At 42.6% G+C, this 18,808-nt stretch overlaps 1 protein-coding gene across 1 annotated transcript; it reads right to left on the bottom strand.

Moving 5' to 3' along the window:
* Positions 1-890: 890 nt before the first annotated feature.
* LOC131205938 (uncharacterized) lies at positions 891-12,857 on the bottom strand. Its single transcript, XM_058198258.1, has 3 exons — positions 11,971-12,857; positions 5,751-5,892; positions 891-4,336 (listed from the first exon to the last, which is right to left on the bottom strand). Exons 1-3 carry the CDS (start codon positions 12,012-12,014, stop codon positions 3,668-3,670), a joined length of 855 nt encoding a protein of 284 aa, XP_058054241.1. The 5' UTR covers positions 12,015-12,857; the 3' UTR covers positions 891-3,667.
* Between the last annotated feature and the right edge of the window lie 5,951 nt (positions 12,858-18,808).

Genomic DNA, 18,808 nt, shown 5'->3' with positions numbered 1-18,808 from the left:
GAGAGAGAGAGAGAACGAGAGTGAGAGAGATGCTTTTGGACGGATTGCAGGCCGTCTCAACCGAAGCAGGTGAATTAAGTAGTATGCAAAACGGGTTTTTCTTTCGGTAATGTATGAGCGCCGTCGCCGATCGGCATCCGTCCGTCGTGTAGCAAGAGCGCGGCCCGCCACCTTCAATGGCATTCGGATCAATCGATTCCGGGGGTCGAACAAAAGACCAAACGCTGCACCAATAAGCCGGCGTGGCCCGTCGAAGCCGAATGGTGGTGGCACTTATTCAGGCCAACGGTCATTGCGGCACATTGGACATTGCACTAACCCTTCTGCGGGCCCGCACGCGGTTCCCCACCATGCGGCACGGGCGGGGTGGGGAAATTCAAAACAAACTCCCGCACCGCACTCTACCCGTTTCACCTGTTTGGTCTTCTGAACGTCTTGGGCGCGCACACCCGTCAAGCGATACCCACCTCTACCTGTCTTAAGCATAATCACGATACCACCACCTTTACAGGGGGACTTCCTTGACCCAACATGCGAGGCCCTTCGGCGAGCGGTCACTACTGCGCGCTAATCTGTGCACACACTGGCACCACCGTTGGTCGACAAAAACGAACACTCGGCACTCTAGAGGCAGACGCAGCACTTTGGCGGGTGGATCGGTGGGTTGATTTCAGTCAAAGTTAACAATATTTTAAGCCCCATCGCCAGGCGAAGGGTACACCCCTCAGCAGTTCCAGTTGGCAAATGGTTGCCTTCGTTTGATCCAACTGATAATTGCCGATCATTGTTGCGGCAATGTTCGAAGCGAGGTTAGTCCATTCTTTCCCGTAGGCCGCCTGTCGCGCTCGGCCAGCCTTCGGCCTTCAAAGATCAATCGAGGTGTTGGTAATTAAATATATTTTCTCTATTTCACTTTTTATTTCTTCGTAACGCTGCATCAGATTCTTCGCACTTGACTTTAACACCGTGTTCCTTTACAGCTAAATTAACATACTTTACAAATGACTTGTGTCCGCGAGAGCGCGAAATCATCATTCTTCGCACTGTGTGAAGATCTCTTCTATTTGCGCTCTCTTTTCTTCCAATTGTCCCTCGCTTCGTCGCTAGGTTTTTGGGGGCAACTCATATTTTGATTGCGTTGTCTTGTCTCTTTGATAGTTATGCAGTGTTTTATGCGAATAAAACTCGTATTAGCCCCCCCACGCGCCCTCTTATTTCCTCTTTTCAGTCCACTTGTTGCGATTTGCTCAATCTATTCGTTCCCTTTGTTGTCCCTATCTCTACTTTCCCATGATGCATTTTTATATCATCAACGACACGCTTTCTCTTTTGCTTCTTGCCGCTTATGCGACCGTCCGTCGTGCTTTTGTGGTGTTTTTTTTTGGAAACTCGCCTCACTTCATTTGTAATTCTCTTTCTTTTGTGTTTTGCACCATCATGCCACACCCCGTACGGTACACGGCACGTTTTATTAATTTACTTTTAACGGAATGGGTTACGCATCGTTTGCTACCATATTTAAAGATACTCAGATTGTTACTATTTTCCTCAACGCTCCTAAGAATGTTGGTGGCCTCTATAAGACGTTGCGGATTTGTGTTACTGTTTCCCCTCGACAAAGCGTCAACCTGCGAACAAGCTGATCCAGCCCCCGTGCCCGCGGGATCTTCTTGTTAGAATATTGTTTATTCAAATTTCCACTCGCAGAGCAAAGAGTGACGATGAATTTGAGTGAAAATTAGAAAACCCAACAAACAAACCCGGGGCTCTCTAGGATGCTCACAGCGCACGCGCCCCTTGCATTCGGCCCGTTTTCCCTTAACTATCACCGCAAGAACTTAGATTATCCCATTGCCAGATTTTTATCAAACATCAAAATAAAGCGCATTGTGTCTTCGCTAGCTTTTTTATGTGTGCCTTTTATCCTACTACAAGCAGTTCGATTGTGTTGCGCGTATGATGATGATATGGGCAGGGAGAAATGCAGCAGAAATTTCCAATACAACAAAACGTACAATAAACTATCGCTTCAACATCCACAGAACCAGAATGCATTTTCCTTTTTTGTAATGGAATCCTGAGAAGTGCGTTTACCAAAGGAGTTTGGTTTGATTATTTCATCCACGATAACACTCCATTGCCGAACAGTGTGCGGTCGGAGACGAAAGCCGTTTTAGGTAGACTTCTTAGGATGATTGGTGATGATCGTGCGTATGTTCCTGATGGAGAGATATGTTATGTTTGATCGGCATTCATGTACCTAACGGGGGGAAGAAGGCTTGAAAAGCGAACCAGTAAAAGAATAAATAACTAGTTTTTTTCACAAATGTAACCGGAACATAATCCTCTCTCCATTACATATATTTTGATCTTCGAATTGAACATCGGCGAACGAGCATTTGCTGGAAATCTTAGTAAACACGTCAATAGCGTTTTAATCGTTACGTTTGTGTTCTCCATTGAAACAATGGCAAAACGCAATGAAAAATACAGAATAATGATCTGATCCATTAAACTCGCTAATGATTAAACGCAACGAAAGTTTGAAAAAGTCTCTCAGTGGCGCAATTTTTGCAATAAAATTTATCTTTGTGACATGAGGGTTCCAAATACAAACCGCACGACAACGAAACAAAGAACAAACTCTTTCGAAACACGCCGCTCTGGTGGATAATGGAAACAGCAGAGTAGCTAAAACATGAGACGCAACACACATATGTTAACAATTTACATTTAATAATTTAGTATGCCATTCAGCACGAACAATTCTTTTCCTAAGCCCACAACCTATAGCGTGTCCTCGGCGTCCAAACTGCGAGAGTTATGTCGAAAAGCGCGTGGAGATATTTATCTGGAAACCAAGATCAAGCAAACGACGTGATTTCGGAACACCCAGTGAACAATGCTTTTCGAATCAAACGTTCTGAACCGGCCACCCTAGGAAAAACAACATTAATTGGTCCTGCTTGTCTTGAGAAATGGCTCTTCGAATCGGTAGCAATAATGTACGCGTCACGTCTCTCCTTCTTTCGTTTTTTATCACACTCAAGCAATCACAAACACGTCTCACATGCACATTCACTCATCTCACATGCAAACATTGATAGTGATAAGAATTTTAAAAACGAAAAGCAAAGTGTTTAGGGGGTCAATTCTATCACCACAGAACGGAAAAGGAAACCAATTTTGTAACATTCTCTCGCTGCCGGAAAAAAACCATCATCAGTGTAGTAACAGCAAACACTGTTCCCGAAGTGGAAGAAAGAACAAGGAATATGCATCATCACTCTCTCTGCTACGATATTTCACCGTTTCCCAAATTACCAATAACCAGCTCTACTTGCGGCACAACTTAACTAGCATTCTCTCATTCTGCCACTAGCTAATCCCTACATAAGACGCTAGAGTACTGAAAAGCTGCAGATACAATCTCACTGCCGATCTCTCGAAAGGTACCCTTGAGAGGGACAATCGTCGCAAAACAATCACACGCTGGTGGAGTTGATGGAGGTCTGGGAGTAACCAGCGAGGACGATATCACAGTGCACGAAAGGAAGCAACACGGCGACAGCTGCAGTTCGTCCCACTGCCCCAGATCGTTGTTCTCGGACGTACGTACCGCTGCGACACGCTGCCGGGTTTCTTGTCTGCACAGTCGCGAGAAACCCTAGACTGGGCCGACGTCACTCTGATACCGAGTGGTCAAATAGTTGGCCGCTTCACTCATCTGTTCGAGCGATCGGTACAGGCCGAGCAGATGAGTGCGAAACTGCTTGGCCAACTCGGTACTCCGGTCCTGCTCCTGATTACCCTCCGATTCAATGCCGGAATCGTTCTCGGCCGATGCTTCGCTGTCGGAATCGCTCAGTGTGCTCGCCGAATTCGACGACGCTACCGAGACGGTGCTCGGTCGGCGAGCATGTCCCTTTGGCGTACCACCGGCCGGTGCCTGAGTTCCGGTGGTGCTGTTGCTACTGCTCCCATTGACGTCGGCGGTCTTGTCATTTCCCACCGGTGACCCTTCCCTGGCAAGCAAGCTCGCATCGGCCGGGGCCGTGTTGCCGCTGACATTCGTGGTACCTTTGTCGTGTGCTTTCGACGATGCGGTCGAATTCGTCGTGCAGCCCATGACCACAGACTCGTCGACGCTGTCTTCCGCGTCTTGGCGCCCCCAGAGTAGATCCACCTTTACCAGTTTCAGCATGTTGTACAGCTGGAAGAGATCGGAAGTGTTGAGCACTTCCCGGATCGAGGCACGGTTTGACTTTTTGCCATGGTGAGCGCCACAGTGCTGTGCTTTCGGCGTAACCGGTAGTGTGTCCGTAGAATCCCCGACCTGTGGCAGAGGTGGAAGAAAACAATAAAACACGAAATGTTTACTCTCATGCGGACTCGTCAAAGTTTCAATGACAACTGCTTTTTATTTCGCTCGTTTCCTACTTCCGATCATCGGACGTTACAAGAACCAATTAGCCTCGCACGATCATCCAATGACAGAAAAGCTAGGCAATTCGTCCACTTCACGCACAGACCACCGGTTTTCGCCGGTTCGAGCAAAGATCGCCATCTTTTGGCACGAAGAGAGCAACTGAGGAATTAGGATAGTATCACTTTCTATAAATATTATGTTACTTTAAAGGAGAGCCACTTGCAGTTCCCACAGACCGGCGCGCAAACCCTTGGTAAATGTTGTGAGCAAGCAGCCTTGTCGGCCACGTGGTAAAGAGGCATTTGCAAAGCACGCGAACAGCGCACAGTTGGGAAAACGAGAGAATGTTGGCACGAGGGCAGCCAAGTTTAAAAATATCATTGAATCGGAAAGTCACGCTTTGGCGTCATGATGTTCCCTCATCGTCCGTCGTATAGCAAAAAATCTGCGACGTTGTTTATCGGGACGATTTCACTTTCATGTTACACGAAAACATATTTGGCGCGGTGGTAAATTGAAGAAAATGGCAAAGGGAAAGTGAGAAGCGCAACAATACGCTGCAAAACCGATCGATCAGTTTCAAATAACACTAATACCCGTCATATTCAACTTTATTGCTTTAAAAGAGCGATAATTTAACAACCTTAATGGCGTGTCACAAGCTACGTTTGTACGCCGTTTTCCTGCAATTGTTTATCTTGGTCTCAGCAGAGCAGTTGGGAAAACGATCATAAAACATCCATGTTCACAAACGAATAACAAAACACGGTAAGAAACAACACCAGTAACCAGTAATCAGTATGCATGGCATAAGAAGCTCCGTTCTGCTTTATTAAAAAAACGATTATGGCACTCAAACATCAAACAAAATGCCCAGGGCATATGGCCAAGGAAGCAAAGGCTTCCTACACTCAGTGTGGCCAGGCCAGTAACAATAACCGCAAGAGAAAGGCGAAAATTGCACACGGAATAAGCTAGGTGTTTGTCAGCAAGGAGAATAAGCTCTGGTAATGGTCCATTGGTCGATCGACCGCCACCCCACTTGAAAGTTTCCTCTAATTCCATTGGCTCGTGAATGTTCCCGCATCAAAAAAGGGTTGTGAAAATTTGTTGCGACTCCAAAGGTTTTAAGGTGTGCCAAATGCCAGATACCAAATACCTTTTATAAAATTGTGAACTTTTCTTTGTTTCATTGCAAATATCGCCCTAGTTATGCTCTGCTGCCTATATATTGAAGCATTTCCTAGCTGAGACCTCATTAGTAACAGGCCTGTCGCTCTTATGAAAAGAATTCCAACCAGCCAAGGGTCAATTAATTTACCTTTCGATCCATCAACCGACAGGGCACCAGTATCGTTTCGTCCATGCTGTTAACATTCCTGACGAATTTTTCCATGGCGTTCAATATACTTTGGTTCGAGAACTCCTGATCATCGTGGCGAGCGATCCGTCGCAAACAATTCCTGTGTGGGGCGAGAAGGTAAAAATGCAACATAATTATACTAATTGACAATGACGGAAGGGCAGCATCTGAAGAGCATACGCGCAAAATAAAAATGTGGACGTCAATTCAAGCGCGGTTTTTGTTGTGATAAGATTGGTGAAAGTGTGTTTCTGATACCGAGTCTTTTCATTTCGAAACGATATTATCAGGAAGCTAGAAAGCGCCAATGACGCAAACCATGGAAGCCCTACACAATGACGTTGGCAAGTACTACGAATCGCATCCCGGTTCATTATAGTCCATAATCGATCAGCCAAAAGCAAAGTGTCAGGCCTTTAATGAAACGATAATAAACTATTTTATTAAAGGTGATTCGATTTATCGATAACAAAACCCCAATCGGGCCTGTCTTCGTGTGTAGAACCAAGCGAAATTTTTATTAAAAAGATGAATAATAACAATTGAAACATACGCAACCCCTACTAGTGTCTGATATTACAGAACTCAGTTGTGTTTCATATTGTTCGGAAATGGTCCTGTTACTAGGCTTTTTGAAGCACCATCAAGTCAGCCCAGTAGTGCCAGACACTGCAGGCTTTCCTACGTTCACGTCGAACAACATGACCCAACATTCCTTCCTTTCATAACTCCAGTTGATGACCTTCCTTTCCAGTCGGTATGTTGTGGCTGCGCCACCACAAGTTCGCGAACGTTCCAGAGGTAAGGTCAAGTCAAATTATTCAATTTTGTTCTTTTCTTCTTTCGCCGTGGACCGCATGACACCAATCTGAAGAGTTGATCGTAACCAAACGACGTAAGACAACAAGAACAAGAAGGCCGGTCAGCATGGAAGCCTTTCCGCACCGATTACCTATACCCAACGCACGCGACAAGTCGAACGCTGCTGTCACACCTAACGTTTATCGATCCGCTGTGACTGTGAACGAGTTAGTCGATGGCGTAACATAGCCACGGCAGTTGCTTCATGATATCTTGCCCGTGGTGCAATCGAAAGCAATCGTTATTGATCTAGCAGTGATGAAATGATTACCATATAATACAATTTATCGTTCAACTTGAGCCACTTTACCAGCGTAAAAGTTATGCATGTTCATATAATACCAAACAATGAGAACAATTGTTGAACATTGGTGATCAATTGCGTTTACAATGAACTCATGGCTAGTTCTCCGCATGATTATTTTTACCTTACATTCCAAGCATACATGTAATTCTGGTTTGGGTTGAGGTCAACGAGTGTTTGATCGACCTTTGAAACTCTTGCAGCTTTGAACTGATGATGGCTGTTGTTATTGTGCCTAGAATAGTTCTCATTCATAGACTCCATAACACCGCACACATACACAGTACACGGGTATCAGGGACTTTCCATCGCTCATTATAAACGCCGATGGAGTTGATACCTTGACCGATGGGGTTGGTTGTTAGAAGACTATGATCAGTGGAACGTACCTCTGCTTACTAGTCTCAGGAGACTTGCTCATTCGACACCGATCAACTTCAAAGCTTTAACCACGGTGCATAAATGCTCGATTGTGCCTAAGGCTGACTGCTCTTTCAGGGTGAAGATGCAAGCCGCAATAGTGCCTCGAACAAGATCGCAGTACAATAGCGGGTACAATGTATTTCAGCAATGCACGTAAACTAAGCGAAACGCGTTCATTTGAAAGCGTCCGAATGCCAGGGGCTCCCACAGCCGGTGGCGATCGCAGGCAAGGCAAGGCGGTTTTGCCGCTTCGAGGTCAATCGTCCAATTGCTTCCAAATATCAAGTGCGACGTCTACCCATCTCCCTACAGCGTCGGAGGCGCTTGGTGTAATTGCCGCCACAGCGGTGAGGTGTGCGTATCGCTTGTTGCTTCCCTTCCCTTGGGTAGTGTCCGTAGTTTCCAGGGACGGCACGTCTTAGGTACAATGTGCACGGCCGCGCAGGCCTTCAAGGTTCCGCGGTACGGTATCAACAAAGCAGCAGACGCAGGTACAGTTAACGGTGAGAGTCACGAACGGCTACCAATCGTGGGCCAGCGGGAGTTGAATTTTGGTTGAGGCGAGGAAGACGAATAGCTAAAGCAACGGTCTACACCGCCCGTTAAGTGCAAGTGACTAAATGACCACCGATGGCACATCCTGCTCTGCATCTTAAGCAGCGAAATGACGGCGGTTGATGAACAAACAGCTAAGATATCGATGCAAGCACGAAGTTAAAGGTCAATACGAAGGATGACCTGAATAGCACTTTCTAGGTCAGGTTCAAATTTACTGCAAAATTGTAATAGCATTTTTTATCATATAATAAACGCGACTAGGAAATGCCCGTCATTAGACGGCATTGAAAGCCGATGAACAGGTGCAATCGAGACTATTTTGGAATTGCAGCTAACCAGTGATAACAAGATAAAACTAGCCAGTTCCTAGCAAACAAAGATCAGGGGAAATCAAAATATAGTGGTTGCTTACTTAAAATATGTGTGCTTACTTTGGGAAGGGCTCAGATATCTAAGGGAATGAAGTGCATTAAATGGCTGCTCGGTTCCCTTATTCCCTCCAGCAAAAATGGCAAACTTCTTCGTTTCGACAGGCCGTGCGTTATGTGATCGCTACAAAATATTCGCAAAATGTCAAGTTAAACATGGGAAGATGAGAAAAGGAGGATGAAAACAAATCGAGTTGCCAGCAATGAAACGCAGACTCGAATGAGTTGGTGCGACATCAGCTGCAGCACAAGTGTAGACTCAAAACACCGCGGCCCCCCTCATCGTGACATCTCACTTGTGGCACGATGGCGAAACTCCCGCACACAACATAAGCGCGAGGATCGTGGTCCCCGATTTACTCTCGCTTTCACTGAGCCCCACAGCAAACCCCCAATAGCTCCCAAAGCAAGGGGCGGCGATTGCATAGCCGTTTGCTAACAGCTGGTGACGGTGCGCGTCCCGTGAACCGTGATTATTCCACCACTTCTTTTTCATTCCTCTCCACTATGCAAGTTCGGTATCTTGGCGTAGACGCAACATAATGCGCGTTCAACCGACACCAATGTACCGATACAAGATAGAAAAGAGAGAAAAAGAGAGGGCATGATGACGGAAGATTGCCTCATATCTGCCACACACTCCGCCGGAGGCCCTCCTTATGCTTGCGTAGACAGCCTGGCCAGCCATAGAGCCGATCTCTCTACGCACGACCTTGGCAAAAATGGACTTGGTGAATGAACGATCTACGTCTTTACTGGTAGAGATTTCTGTGTGCCTGTGTTAGTGTGCGCAGTTGAGCTAAATCTCGCAGTTGAGCCCCAGACCAAGTCGTTCGATCGGCTCTGGGGAGCAGGTGCCCATCGCGTAAGTAGGTAAAAGGGGTACTACAGACCAATTTAAACCAGAGACACACGTGTTAGAATGATCGCTCCTGCAGAGTTGCTTTAGTTAAGTACTAGGCCACAGAGATGCTTGGCAGCAGCATCTGCTCCCCTAGACCTTAATATTTATTCGTTCTTCTTGTCGGTCTTCGCATCAAACAAAACAGCACACCAAAGAAATATCCTGGTTAATCTCCTCAACATAGCACTCGGAATAAGCCGAAAATCATTTCAAGCCAGTTCAAAAAGGTACTACAACTTCAGCAAGGCTGCCTCTCAATAATTCGCGCTCCTCCGGCAACATATTAAGAAGGTCTGTTTTCCCAACTGAATCGAGCCCCATTCGAATGTTACATAAAATAGAGTCTCGTCTGACCACCGCATCCTGCAGCGCCTGGTTTTGGGGAATTCGGAGCGAAAGGAGGCCGGCAAAAAGACAACGGCCGCGGCCTCAAAAGACTTCTTTTGATGTAATAGCTGTCTCGGTGGGGATACCAGCTCCAACGTGCCAACCAAACGAACACAAACCCTGCGCCAAAACCACGTTGTCTCCGATGTGCGAAGCGTTTCGAAGAGAAGGATTGCCCAATGTACCGAAAGACAACAACACTTTTCACTTTTGACATGCTTTTACATGGCAAACTTGATTCTTGACAAGAAACTATGACCTCGGCATTTTTTTTTGGTGAAACGCGTTCGCAAATATTACTACAATACGCAAAACAGTCACATAACTGCCGGGTGGGATGCTGCTTCAAGTAGGCTGTGCTTAGCATGGTATTGTGTTTTCAAAGCATATCCATGCATTTATGAAATCGTTCGGTGCCTGTTGGGTGCCATGACAAAACGAAGTTAAACTGTAAGGCGAGATCGACGGGCTTGGGCACGAGTGGTATTCGTATGTTTACTGCTTGGTCGAGACGAACAATTGTTCGCAAAGAAGTAAAAGTTGTTCCGAATTTTTCAGGATTCCTATACAGGTTCCAATGACCTCTAGGAGGTCGTTCAATTTTCCAAGGATAAGACGGTTACGCTGTCGACGATGGCGATGTTGATGTTGTGTATTGAAGATCTTTCTCAACCTTCAAAGATCGCTTCCGTAAGTACCATTCACAGCAGTTTGTGGTTAGCAGTCTTCGCCGCCGATTATCGATTTAAGAGGCAGTAGGCGAAGGAAAAATTGTATTCGATTGAACTTTACTGTGACGGAATTCAATCGGAATTGAATTTGATTAGAATTTCAAAACCATTAACCTATAGATCGGGATCCACCAAAGGGGGACAGAGTAAGTTTATGCGCAAATGGATTTGACATGTCAGAGGCCTTAAATCCGCAAGTAGTGCAATGTTTAATGCAAACCTGATTATGCATTCAAATGCCCGTAAAAAATGGGTCGATCCACCTGACTCACGTAAACTCTGACCTATACCCCCTCCTTTTCCGAATCGCAGCCTTCTTTATTGTAATTCACCAAGTAACCTTCAAACGGAAAGCAAAAAAAATGTACAAGGAAACGTTTTTGAGAATGTGTTTTCATTTACCTTGCGTATCAGTTAGAAATTATAAAATGCCGTTAGTTTTACAATACTTTAGTTGATACCATTACAAGACATCAACCACAAAAGGGGCAATATTGACTCACTAGGAAGTATTAAATAATTAAAACAAGCGCGTTATCGAGCAGGAGAAGCAATTTTGTAATTTACACCACACTCACGTGACCATTTCTCAATTCACGGTCAATGGATTGACACTTTTTTGAGTTTCGATTGTCCGGCTCTACGCGCCGGTCGTTCTAGTTCTTTTTCTTCCTCTTCCAAGTTTCTAAGGCCAGTTGGTTGAAGAAAATCATCTGATCGACGAATCCGTACACTCGATAGCACGCACACCGTGGCGTGAGATAAACTTGCACTAGTGTGCGTTTGGCCGAAGTTGCTGCAGTGCGTTCAGTGCGCATGCACCGAGCAACTGCCGAAAAGTGGATGCAAACACACCCTGCGGCGCGTGAAGTCATAGACGATTTTTGACATTTCTCAACCGTCTAGCGCTTATCTCTTACGGCACTGGCACAGGAAGCAATAACACTTCTATCGGGCTTTAAGGAGAAACACAGAAAGCATTATCAATGCTATCGGCGGGAGGCTCTCGGTGCTTGAATTACACTATCGTAATGATGATTCATTGGCCCCGTACACCTTGGCCCGATGAGGCAATGATGACTAACTATTGCCGCTAAGTTCTTTTTGAAAACTAAGAAAACCATGGCCATCCAACAAACACATGCAAAATATCACGTTACACAGTTTACCGGCAAAAAACCGCAAGATCGATAGCATTTCTATCAACATTTTTAAATGATTTCTGCCACATAATGTGATATTGATGACTAGCTGTGGGTCAGTGTTGTAGACAGCCAATCTGGGAAGCAAAACCTTTGATTTCAAATGTGAATTATATCGAGAATTTGTAGAGAATTTTGCTACACCTCTCCTTGATGTCTGGTAATTCACTCATTGCTTTACCTTGCAGTAGAGACTTTGCCCTTCCGCTGATCCCAAACAAAAAGGTGCCAGATTATCAGATTGTCGCCAGTGGGTTTGATGAGAGAGTATGATTTGCATGCGTGCGAACAGTGAAGAGATCGGGAATCGTTGGCTACTAATAATTAAGTGGCAACGCTGAGAATGACGTAACATTATGCAGATACTTCTGGCGACTTACCGGCTATTTTCCATGGTAGTGGGCAGATCCGTGTAGCCGTTCATATTGTGCAGAAATCCGATGGTAGTTGTGTCCCAATCTATAACTTCACCGTGAAATTGCTCACGGACCAAACGGACAGAGATGAAGCCTTTCCTACCGGTTGCTGCAGTACTCTGCACACAACGCCGAGGCCCAACCGGGGGTAAGAATAAACGCTGCCCGCCAACGGTGATCTAAGCAGGCTTACTTTTCACCTTGTGTTCACTTGTATCGGCAATAATCACGACGCCGCTGTTCGGATAATTTTCATTCAACCGTTGCCTGCTCTCGAATTAGCGCACGTTCAGTATTAACTGCTTCACTCTGCTAGATACTTGCACTTCACAACGGTTCACTGAGACTTATTGGTTAAGTTTGGCGGCTGTTACAAGGACTTCCTCGTGTCTGATTTCAGCGTAAATTTCACACAGCAAGCTAGAGAAACTTAAAACCGCCAGAAACGCAACTCGCTGCCTTTCTCAGGGGTTGCTCTTCGGTTTGCTGTTCTGCGATGACGCGGTCGCACATCGGGTACGTAACTGGCGCTGCCGTTATACTGGTAAGCCAATTTTCACCCCCAATTTTGATCGTTTTATGCTGTTCGTCTTCCCTAGAAACACTCGGGCAACAGAGTCACGGAAAACGAAAGCTTGTACGACACGTGGAGAGATGCTGACGATGACAGCCTTCGACACTTTCTACTTTAAATGCAGTGGCGGAAGCTTTTCCTCGAAATTTCCCCTGGCTGGGTCTTGGGACGTGTCAAAAGAGCGGATTTCCTGCTAAGTCGCGGACAGAAACACCACCAACTAGGTTCTCGCCTCTCGCTGCCTAGAGAAAAGAGAAACACAACCTACGCGACCGAGTGATTTTTTCGATTGAAGTCACAAACTACCTCGCATCTGACCAAGCCGTCCGAAGCTACACGCACACAAACGCCAGCTGGATAGTAAAAGCGAGACGGCACACGGCATTCTCTGCAGCGCAACAAAGCCAAACTATCGTGTATGTGCACGCCAAATGTAATGGCGAACGCACACTCGCATAGCTCCACAGCTCGGCTGATCGTACGACTCGCCTCTGATTGGTTGTTTTTAGGCAAGCGTGTTGAACGCGCCACACACATGGATGCGGCGTGCACTTGCAATAATGCACTTCGGGATAGTTTAAAGAGCTCACGCGACCCTAAATTCATGTTGGCGCACACGTCCAGTTGTGCGGCCAGCCAGCATCATTTCAAGTCGGTAAATTGCTCTGCATATCGATTTTAGAATCGTAACACATGAGTTTTTCTGTGATTGAACGTGGAACTATCGAAGAAAATAAATAATCACGAAACTGCACACTGTACGTTTTCAAATTCCAAATTAGTTGCAGTTTCACAAATCTAACGCATTGATTCTACTACCAACTCAAAGTTTGTTGCCTCAATCTGAATTCATCTTTTCTGAGTGAAACATCATACATTTTTAAAAGAATTTATCGTTTAGAATATAATAGTCAGGAGGAAAACAAGAGCCCTTTAGCGTGGTTAAACACCTCATGCAATAAATATCGTTTAAATTCCAACCAGTTGAAAACAAATACACTCTTGGACTGAATATTATTCATCTCCCATCGTCATCATTTTCTGGTATTACCACTAACAATACCAAGAAATGAAAATAGAACAAAGAACACAAGGGTAAAAGTAGGTAGTAAAATTAAAATACAGCTGTTCCATTTTCTTTTTCGATGCAGTTTGCCTAACACAGAGAAACCAGACATGGGAAGACAGACTTGGCGTGATCGTTTTCGCCGTCAGCTTCTTCCGAGTCTGATACCTTACGAAAAGCGAGGGTCATTGGGTTGTTTTGATAAACGGAATTGGGTTGATTGTCTTTTTTTTTAAATTAGCTATTTAATGAAAGAAAATAATTTACGTCGCTGTTGGAAACAGCACATCTCATACGTGAGCTCTACCATTTGTGAAACATACTCCCTGCTCTTCTGAAAATTCGTAGCGTTTGATGTAAGAATCCGTGCATTATTATTATCATTATCATTATCAATTGGAGAATGCGCTTGATTAAATAAACGGACCGGTCCAGTGTGATATAACACTGTTAAGGTGGGCAAAAGAGAGTCCAACCGCTTTAATACCGCTGGAAATAGCACAAGAACCAACGAGCGAATCGTACAGTAATCGAGGCAGGAAACGGTCTTATTCGATGATCAGGCGATGTGATGTTCGCGATGCCCAGTAACTAGTAATGCCAGATTTGCATTAGGGCTTTGCTCACTGTTTTCAAATGGAATCACACAAAAACAACCACAATGCACTACGCTAATTCCTTTACTTAGACGCGCTTCCATCAACTAGCCTTACACTATTATGGTAACATTTAAGATCGCTGTTTGAAATTTTCTTCCATACAAACGTTACATAAACTTAAGCATAATTCGGGCTTTGTTCGAGCAAATCGAACCAAATTCTGCAGGAGGATTAAAAAAGGAGGGCTTCCATACAAAATACAAAATCTGGGTATATTTCAGTAAAACTCGGATAGTTTTCAAGCAATTTAATCCAAATTCATCTCTTGCAAGTTTCGACATGTATACAACTTCCCGCGGGAAAGGAAACCGATCGGACACGTCTCCGGGAAGTCCGATCGTCCGAAACGGAGGAGCAACAGGAAGCGGGAAGGGAAGCCGATCAAATACGTCACTGGGAAGTCCTTTGAAACGCCGGGTAATCGAGAAACGAGACGTGTAACACGCGCCGGGAACACCTAGTTCAATGTAAAGCATAACAAGGCGTTTTTAATTTCTGTTTAATTTCTTTAATTAAATCTGTTTCCCAATAATCAAGTTGATGTTGAAAATGCTACAAAAATGTGAATGACAATATTTATGTTATGACGAAACATATTAACGATGTAGCTAAACGGAATACCGATGGTATTATGGTATTGGATGCTCGTGTCTATATGTACTGTTCTGCTGCTATTTTCAACTCCACAAACGAACGCAACGAATTGATTTAATAAGGGTTTGAGGGATTTACCAGAGTGTTGATTCATCTATCATTCATTCATTCATTGTTTAAAGCTCGAACCCAGCATTACACAATTAGCGATTCAACTAGTGCGTTACTGGCAATCGAAAATGGTGTTACTAAACACATCTACACTCAACAGATCGACTGCTAGTGGGCATGCAGACAACAGACAATGAGCACAGTAACAATCTGCTAGGTAATCTTCCAAGCTCACAAATTATGCTACGAAGTATACAGTATCATGGGACAGGGCAGGATAATGGCAAGAAAACAATATTAATACTAAATACTACATACTATATCTCGCTGGACAGATACAACTGATAGTCATAACCAAAAAATACAACGAACTGCTATTTAATTTTAATTTTACTATCTACTTCTACCCTTGTGTTTTCTGTTCTATTCTCAGTTCTTGGTATTGTTTGTGGTAATGCCAGAATACGATGACGATGGGAGATGAATAATATTCAGTCCAAGAGTATATTTATTTTCAACTGGTTGGAATTAAAACGATATTTATTGCATGAGGTGTTTAACCCCGCTAAATGGTTTTTATAATGTGATATGTGAATATGCAAAAATAAAATTATTACAATTATTTTTTAAATACCCACTTGTTCTTTTAAATTATTTTTTAAGTTTTATTTGTTGAAGCACTTTTCATTGTTGACCATTGTCATGGTATCATGAAAATATTTCCCTATTGTAGATATAATGTTAACGAATATTCAGTTTACTCATTCGACCATTGACTGAAGTTTTCGGTTCAGAACAAAACACGTTCCTACAATCATTTTTAACGCCTTTCTATTCCTGTGTTTTCTGTACCGTTGTTGCATATTATAGCGGAATCAGTTAATGTTTGAGTGTATAGAAAAAACGATTAAATCTTGATATTAGAGAAAACAAAGGAAAGGAAAATGCATTGATCTAATTGTACAGACGTACCAATATCCGTGCGTATTAAGCAATAGTAGATTGGTAAATATTATAAAAAAATACAAATAAATAAAAGAAAGATTAATTTAGTAACTATCCAACACGGCTTTGCCGATTGGGCATTTTTAAACTTTTTGGATTTTTTTAAATTTGTGACCGGACCGTGGGTTACTCTACGAGGGCGTTGTAAAATTGTTTACGTGTTTGGAAAAAGTAAGTAAATAACAATGAACTTGATTTCTCTTGTCATGTATAAATACTATTTGGGTCATTTTCGTAGTACTATATATCTGTGCAAATTTAAAGATTTTCTGAGGAACAAGAAAGTGCATAAAAATCTGGTTGGTTCGGATTTTCTTGTATGTTTTGAGGAAGATTAATGCGCTTTATTTTATAGCTAGGATATAGCAGAGTACCACCATTGGATTCTTATGATGCTAATGTAGTTACAGTGATTATTTTAATGAGAAGGTTTCATTTTGTTTAGTTTGAACTTGCTGCTACTACGTGGAATGTATATTTTTGCTATATCAAACGGTGGATTATGCACATCAAAACGGAACGAAAAGCGAAAAGGTGATAATATTTATGCGTTACGTTGGAAGGGATAATTTAACCAGCGTTTTCAAAGAGTGCAAGCGCAGATAAAAGCATTTACATATTATAAGTTATATTTATGTACTCTTTTGATTTGGTCCATAACGCGAGAAAAGGACAATATGCTTGCGCTGCTTGTTTTGGGTGGGCAACGAGTTTATGGAGGATTTTTACATCCGAAATTCCACAAGCTTGAATGGATATTTTGGGAAAATAGATACAAACGATGCATTTATACAGAAGCCAGATGCATTATGCTACCCTTTGTAACATCTTTTGCCATGTAATATTATAATGCAGTTATACACACATATATATTATATATTGGCACAGCACCGCTAAGCGCAATCTGGGCCTTCTTTGTGTCGGTGATCATTATTTTACTGGTTTGGTCTTAAAGGTTCTGCCACGTGATGTAGTCATGCTGTACAAAATATATATGCCATTTAACTGATATCGCTTATATGAACTGTGTTCTTGTCGGTATGCAAAAGCAATACAGCACAAAGTACAGTGAACCTGATTTATGAATCAAGGTGAAAAATAACACCTGTTAGGTTGCTGATAGAGTTGTATCGAAATTTTTTTTCTACGTCGTAAATCCTTATTTTTATATGATTATTGATAACGATTTCAACGTGACACAGATTGTGCCAAAAATTAGAAATATTTGTGTACTTATGCATTGTATTTCGTAAGAGTCTTTGATGCATAAGTTAATTTCAACGACTTCACTAGCATGAATATTTGGGTTTGTGTCTTTATTTCTTTATTTCCACACGTTGTTTCCGTACTGTCCGTTAAGATAACCGAAGATATAGCTCGTAAAAGTAGTAATGTATATTTTTAAATTAGCTGAGATTTATAAGATAATAATGAAACCGATAGTAGGCTCCGACGATGCTTTTAACCACTTTGAATTAATCTTCAAAACCACAATTCAAAGTGTACTTCATTTATTCAACTTATCTAATTCTTTCTTTAATTATATTGCCATGCAAGCAACACACAGCACTTGCTAATTGTTAACATTCGTTCTCATCGCCTTTAAAGACAGTACAAGTGTATCGTTAATATAAAAATTTGATTGGCGTAGAATAAAAATGTTTACCTAAACAGTTACAATTAGCTAATCATTTGAATAAGATTACCCTATGCTACAAGAGAATTCCAATCAATCCAAAAGGGCATAATCATAAACTTCATTTAACTCTCTTTTACCTTTCTCTGTAAAATTATCTCTTCTACGAAAAACATCAGCGAGACAGACAAGATAAATCAAAAAACTGCTAATGGTTTAGGTTACATGAGTAAACTTTGGTATCCGCAATCAATTCCGTGTGTCAAGAAAAAGTTTTACTATAAACTTCGTACGTTGGAGTTGCATTTCATCTTCGTGTGATTCTCAATTAACGTTTGGCATAATCGCGCATTTCTCCGTTTAATTGTAGTACGTTCAGGCAGATTGAAATGTAATTTAAAATATACTTTGAGTTTACCTAAATCGTCCTCAATTGTTTGAAGCGAACGGACATGCTACAGATCTGTTGGCATTGTTTCCATTTTTTATCTATTTCCATTCATTTTTATCCATATCCATATCTTTCATTGTAAATTCTTGTTCATAATTACTAATTAGTCACTACCTACAAACTGTGGAAGAAGGATGAAAGAAAATTCAACACTTATTTAGAAGATATTCTTATGTTTTGTTTTTGCTCCTCTTTCGCTCGTATGCTTGATTAATTTGTCGGAAAAATGTGCGCCTTTCCAAAGCTGGACTTTTCTTGTACCTCGAGAATACGATAGGATAATAAGTATCTCGCAGTTGTGGGTTTAAGTATTAGTTTTAAAAGTGAGATAGCAATAGGCTGCGTTTAAATTAAGTTGGTACGGATCTAGTTTTTTCGGTGTATTAAAATGTTATTCTCGATGGAGTTTGTGAATGAATAGTTTTAAAAGTAGAAGAGCATGTTACATGTGCACATGCTTCATTTGTGTCTGCTTAAACATTAATAAAAGAATTTGGCCATTGTTGTGTTGAACAAATTAATGCATCCTGAAAATGCTACCAAGTGAAAAAAAACGGTTACGCTTGATAAACATCCATTCTAGTGTCTTTTGATTTTGAACTCTTTTGACTTCTTTTTTAACTATCTTTATTAACTACTATCTTCTTTAACTAAGACAAAAAAAAGTTCGTATGTCGGCACCACGCAATAAACTGAAAAGCATTAC

The sequence above is a fragment of the Anopheles bellator genome, chromosome 1 (genome assembly GCF_943735745.2).
Source record: "Anopheles bellator chromosome 1, idAnoBellAS_SP24_06.2, whole genome shotgun sequence".
Classification (NCBI taxonomy): domain Eukaryota; kingdom Metazoa; phylum Arthropoda; class Insecta; order Diptera; family Culicidae; genus Anopheles; species Anopheles bellator.
Note: the sequence above shows the minus strand (reverse complement) of the source record. Positions and strands in the feature narration are given on the sequence as shown.